The sequence below is a fragment of the Ranitomeya imitator genome, chromosome 1 (assembly GCF_032444005.1).
Source record: "Ranitomeya imitator isolate aRanImi1 chromosome 1, aRanImi1.pri, whole genome shotgun sequence".
Taxonomy (NCBI): Eukaryota; Metazoa; Chordata; class Amphibia; order Anura; family Dendrobatidae; genus Ranitomeya; species Ranitomeya imitator.
The window spans coordinates 662,392,135-662,398,055 of record NC_091282.1 but is presented as its reverse complement, the minus strand read 5'-3'; the positions used below and the strand labels follow the sequence as shown (position 1 = coordinate 662,398,055).

The following is a 5,921-nucleotide window of genomic DNA, read 5'->3' as shown; positions in this document are numbered from 1 at the left end:
GGCACTACACTTGTAGTTTGGTCTTTTCCTTGTGGGGGCGCTGCGCTTGTAGTTTGGTCTTTTCCTTGTGGGGGCGCTGCGCTTGTAGTTTGTTTTTCCCTTTGAGGGTGCTGCACTTGTAGTTTGTTTTTTTCCCTTGTGGGGGCATTGCACTTGTAGTTTAGTCTTTTCCTTGTGGGGGCACTGCACTTGTAGTTTGGTCTTTTCCCAGTGGGGATGCTGCTCCTAGTGGCCACAACAGGAGAAATGGCCAACAGGGAGCAGCTTTCTGGAGGTTCCCAGTCTCAGCTGCACTCTCAGGAGGACATGCTCCTGCTCCCTGTGGACAGTGGTGCTGCCATTCCTCCCACTGGTGGATGATTTTCAGGGGTGCGGGCCCCACAGAGCAGGTGGGGTTTTCTTGGTTGTGTACACCTCAGCACACTCCACCTGCAAGCTGTGCTGCTCTCGCTCAGGGACACACCTGTGTAATCTCGGTCACCATTACCAGCCTGAGCGACAGGTGCAAGGGGAGGCCCACACCCAGGAAACCTGCCGAACAACAGCTCCATTCCCCTTTAAGGAGGAGGGTGCCACCTGGCCGCCCCATCCAGGATGTTTAGATCCTGGAAGCCTGTAGTCTGACCAGTGGCTGGCTCAGGGTAAGTAGGTGTCCCCTTTCCTAGGGAGGGGGATGTGTTGTGTGGCTGGGGGTCTTAAACAGCAAAACTTTGTGCTATAGGGATGATTGGGGTTGTTTTCAGACCCCCAAATGGTACCCCCTAACCTTCATCCTGGATCAGCCTGCTGCCAGCAGAGTTGTCTGATCCAGGCTGTACCCCTAGAGATGTGGATGTTGGGGGGGATATGTTACATGACATCACAGTTATATTAACCGTGTCTCCATAGGAATAGTACTGTGCCCCCCTTGTCTAGCATGATGGACTCTTCCAGACCGGACCTCTTACTTGGATGCATGTTTGAGCCACAGGACAATTTATTCCCTTCGGAGGGGTTCCCAGGGACGGACGCAGTAACTTTCCCGCTACCCGAACCCCAGGGATTTTCGGGTGACAAGATGTATGAAGAATGGCCGGTCAGCGGACGGGTGGTAAGTTCTGGTTTTGCTGGAGTTGTGGTGATGCGCTGTGATCATACAGACATTAGTATATACAAAGGCGGGGGTGTCCCATATTATTTATAGTGGGGCTGGTCATTGCTGACTATATTTGGGGTTATTTAACTTTGCCAGATGTGCAGCTGCTGAGACTTGTAGTTCCATAGGCGCTCACATCCTATTTGGGATTACGGACTTTCAATCAAAAGTGATTACATGTTTGCTCGTAATGCCCGCGATCCATGGGTAAATATTTGGCTTGGACTAGAGCCGCAGGACTGCGCAGCCGCTGTGGGCGGACGGTTAGACCTATCTCGCACGGTCACTGCTTTGGTGTCCCACTACAGGATTTCATCTTAATCATCTCTGAGTTTCAGGGTCTCAGCGACAGAGAAGATCCCGACGAATTTCTGCAGATGATGATCAACCCCAACGAAGTTTACAGTACGGAGGCGACCCCCAGCGAGTCCCCTGAGAGCGACAGCGGCTTCTCTGATGACCCCCGACCCGACACTCCTTCGACATGTGAGGGGGGCACCACACTGCCGCAGCCCGCCCCAGTCTATGAGTTGGTGTACAACATCGGGGCCACAGGAGAGCAGAAAGCTGGCGGAGATATGAGCAGTGTCATATCTATACAGTTGGGTACGTCAGGAGGGGTCACAGCACCCCAAAAAACAAGCTTGCCCCACAATACCGCTCTCCGTGGGCTGAAAGCACTCTAAAATTCTCATAAAACGGCTGATAATGGGAAGTGTTAGGCTATGTGCACACTTTGCGGATTTTTCCGCAGTGGAATTCCAAAATCCGCAGTGAAAACCCGTTGCAGTTTTTACTGCGGATTTATTGCGGTTTTTACTGCGGTTTCTTCTGCGGATTTTCATCTGCAGTTTCCTATTGGAGCAGGTGAAAATCCGCAGAAAAGAAGTGACATGCTGCGGAATGTAAACCGCAGTGTTTCCGCGCGGTTTTTCCGCAGCATGTGCACTGCGTTTTTTGTTTCCCATAGGTTTACATTGTAATGTAAACTCATGGGAAACTGCTGCGGATCCGCAGCAAAATCCGCAAAGTGTGAATATAGCCTTAGTGGGATGAGTGACCGCGGCTTCTAAGGGGTGAGACGGCCGGGATAAGATTGATCTCCAGTCCTGATCATTAAAGTACCTGTGTCAAGAAAGGGTTAATGGGTCTCATCATTCGGCTTCACTCTTAGCTTCCCTTAGTGGATCCAAACAGTTCCTGCTGCTAAGTCTCCTACTTGGTTCTATCCTGGACTCTTGCCCTTGGATGCGGCAGGTATCTGCTCTGCCCTGTACAGAGGAGGCCAGGATTTGTGGTGCTTGCTTCTTACGCTATGGCCCTTTGTGTCTCCCAGCAGAGGACTGGCACACCCCTGTGCTCATACCCGACAGCTGTTTAGTCAGTGAGCTCGCCGGCCTCCGGAAGCCTGTGATGTTTCCTGGCCGAGGTGCCACTCCAGACCTGCTCTCTGTGGAGTCTCTGGTAAGAGATCACTGTATTGTGCCCAATCCTCTGCCATTATCTACTGTACCCGCTCATACATCTGTGTCCACAGTATCCGGAGCTTCACCTGACCGATGAGGAGAAAAGGCTGCTGTCACAGGAGGGCATTGCGCTGCCAAACAACCTGCCGCTCACTAAGGTACAGCACTGTCATGTATAGATACAGTGGAATGCTGTCATAGGTTATAGCTGTTTAGAACTGTAGTACCTCTGATGATGGTGCTATGCTGTAATTACATGTAATTTATATAATTATCCCTATCCAGACTGTAATACCACTGATGACCACGAGGTCGTTACATGTAATTAGTACGTTACCAATAGCAGGACTGTAGCACCACTGGTGACAACAGGGTGGCACCCTGTCCTTACATGTAATCTGTGATCAGGACTGCAGCTTCACTGATGACAACCAGGTGACACTCTGTCCTTGCATATAATCTCTGATCAGGACTGTAGTACTGCTAATGACCACGGGGTGGCATGCTGTCTTTACATGTAATTTCTACATTACTCCCTATCAGGACTGTAGTACCACTGATGACCACCAGGTGGCATGCTGTCCTTTCATGTAGTTAGTGCAGTACACCCTATCATGACTGCAGTACCACTGTTGATCACCAGGTGGCACACTACACTGCCCCACTCTGGAGCAGTATTCCTTGTTCCCCCAACCACCATCAGATCTACTGCATACTTTGGCGCGTGCGATCTGCACTTTAGTGCAGGATTCATCATGCTTCTTCTCTTTTCAGGCAGAGGAACGGATTCTTAAGAAAGTGCGGAGGAAGATCAGAAATAAACAGTCTGCGCAGGACAGCAGGAGGCGTAAAAAGGAATATATTGACGGTCTGGAGAGCAGGTGGGAGCTGGATCCTCTATGCTCACGGCGCCCCCTGGTGTGTGTGGTGGGTACTATAATGTAAGCCTTGTCTTTCATCAGAGTCGCTGCCTGTTCTGTACAGAATCAGGATCTTCATAAAAAGGTTCTGGAGCTGGAGAAGCACAACATGTGAGTGCCCGCGGGGGAGGTCACAGGGTGGGGCTAGGATGACCGCAGGAAATCACTCCAATCATGTGATTTCTCCCAGATCACTGATCACACAGCTCCGCAAACTGCAGACTCTGATCAAGCAGACGGCAAACAAAGCTGCCCAGACGGGCACCTGCGTCGTGGTAAGTCCCAGCTGCAGGACAGCACCAGCATCCTGCCTGCAGGCTCCACCCATCCCTGAGCTGACACTCTCTTACAGATTCTCTTCTTCTCCCTGGGATTACTGATCTACCCCAACTACCACCCGCTCCGCTCCGGAGACCCCCCAAAGGACGGGGTCACTTACAGGCCGACTGGAGGTAAGTGAGGAGGTACACTTCCCCTTTAAGATGTCCCGAGGGAATGAGTGACCTCTCCATTACAAAGTGCTGACCGTGTTTTTCGCTGCAGTGATCTCTAGGAATATTCTGAATAAAGATGGATTTGTGGAGAGCACAGACACTGCACTACCAGTAGCCCCACCAGCCAGTCCGCAGGACAAGAGGGCGGAGATGGAGGTCAGGACTCTGGACCCTCCTGACCAGGAACAGACTAGGCTGGAGGTCTCCATGGACAGAGTCCCTCGTATCATCTCCGAAGAGACTCAAGAGAGCGCTGCCGTGAGGGATGGGGCTAAGACGGGGAGGACGGATGAGATGTGAGCGCTCCGTGCTGCTGTACAGAATCCCACTAGTGACAATACCACTGACTGTGAGCGGAGACGTTACATATAGACTGGTACAAGGATGGGAGGGGACTGGTGCCAAACAGTGGGGGCTGCGTCTGCCCCAAACAGGATGTGAACAAAAGTAGACCTTATGTGCCAATGATCGGGGTGGTCCGGATCCAGAGAAGTCAAAACCATCTAAAACAAGGCGGAGACAGAAAAGGACCTGAGCCCGCATCATAAGTGATATCATCCCCAGGCAGCGGAACTGACAACCGCTCACACATGATTTCCAGGCTGCTGTCCGTATACAGTGCCGCCCTCTTTCCTATCGCTGTATAATATGCATCTATCAATGATGATATCCGGGGTTTACCAGATTTGTAAAACATAATGAAGTAATATTTAATTTGTATGTTTCTCAATGTGGGCTCTCTCTATGGGGTGAGCTGTGGCATGTGACTCCTATATGGTTTTTATTGAGTGTACACATGGGTGGTGGCGGAGCATCCTGCACATAAGGAGGGAAAGCTGTGGCTCCACCTTCCTGAACATAAAAACATACAAAACCTACAAGAAACAAAATGAGCAAAAACCCTGCTATAACTAAAAAACCAAGTGCATTTAAATAACACAGAGTTCTTAGTAATGCTGTTTTTGATTAAAAATTGCATAAAAGCCATCCCACCACGACAAGGTGACTCTGATCGGGACGGTCCTACACTGTCTAATATTAAAAACCTTACCATGTGTCAGAGTTGACCTCAATGTATAAATAAGGGCAGAGAAAAGGACCGGGTTCCGACCTGTGCACACTAGTCTGGGGAAGCCTTTAAATGCAGTTTCCAGCTCAGGAAAGGGAGGCCACACCCCGGCTTGCACAGAATGCAAAAATACAAAGAAAAAAACACAATAATTGAGCTTGGCTTGAGTTGGTATACATGCAGCACATAAACACATGTTCACATTGGCCATAAAACATACAAAACCTACAAGAAACAAAATGAGCAAAACCCCTACTAAGAACTCTGTGTCATTTAAATGCACTTTTGCTTTTTACTTATTTAGTTACAGCAGGGTTTTTGCTCATTTTGTTTCTCGTATGGTTTGTATTGTTTGTATTTTATGTTTTATGGCTAATGTAAACATGCGTTTACGTGCAACATGTATACCAACTCAAGCCAAGATCAAATTTTGTGTTTTTTTTCTTCCTGAATATAAGCCAAAACAACAATCAGGGCACCTTCCCCCATGACTGTATATGACGCTGGTGACCGATTCCTCAGGGAGGTTTACTCTTCATAGTTATCCTCCTGACGGGAGAGAGGCCTTTAGATGCTTAGAGATGACCTGGAGTTTCTTTATGACATGAGATGATCCGTGTTGGCCATCAGCTCCTGAATTTCCTCTGTGTGTACAAGTTCTGTGATGATGGAGATACAAATTCTTTAAGGAATATTTAACCTTTTCCATCATCAATATATCTAATGAGATGAAGACATCCTCTTCTTTATATAAACAGGTTGCCCACTCACCCGCTTGTCTGCCCATTGATGGAGAGAACTCAACACATCCTCATGCTCCACACTCACCCTAAAGGT

At 49.1% G+C, this 5,921-nt stretch overlaps 1 protein-coding gene across 2 annotated transcripts; it reads left to right on the top strand.

Annotated features, from left to right (window-relative positions):
- The first annotated feature begins 234 nt into the window (after positions 1 to 234).
- On the top strand, positions 235 to 4,733 carry CREB3L4 (cAMP responsive element binding protein 3 like 4). 2 transcript variants are annotated; one of them, XM_069728953.1, is made up of 10 exons: positions 235 to 641; positions 889 to 1,090; positions 1,474 to 1,741; positions 2,472 to 2,599; positions 2,673 to 2,759; positions 3,376 to 3,482; positions 3,564 to 3,632; positions 3,712 to 3,796; positions 3,874 to 3,973; positions 4,065 to 4,733. In XM_069728953.1, exons 2-10 carry the CDS (start codon positions 917 to 919, stop codon positions 4,313 to 4,315), a joined length of 1,269 nt encoding a protein of 422 aa, XP_069585054.1. In that variant the 5' UTR covers positions 235 to 641; positions 889 to 916; the 3' UTR covers positions 4,316 to 4,733. The 2 variants fall into 2 exon arrangements, with proteins under 2 accessions (XP_069585054.1, XP_069585058.1); XM_069728957.1 differs by having other exon boundaries at positions 507 to 641; positions 2,475 to 2,599.
- Positions 4,734 to 5,921: the final 1,188 nt, after the last annotated feature.

Bases quoted from the DNA above. Each gene is read 5' to 3' on its own strand.
- CREB3L4 (XM_069728953.1), top strand. From the start codon at position 917: ATGATGGACTCTTCCAGACCGGACCTCTTACTTGGATGCATGTTTGAG. The intron at 2,760-3,375 runs GTACAGCACTGT...TTCTCTTTTCAG, and splicing joins ACAACCTGCCGCTCACTAAG to GCAGAGGAACGGATTCTTAA. The intron at 3,974-4,064 runs GTAAGTGAGGAG...TTTTCGCTGCAG, and splicing joins CACTTACAGGCCGACTGGAG to TGATCTCTAGGAATATTCTG.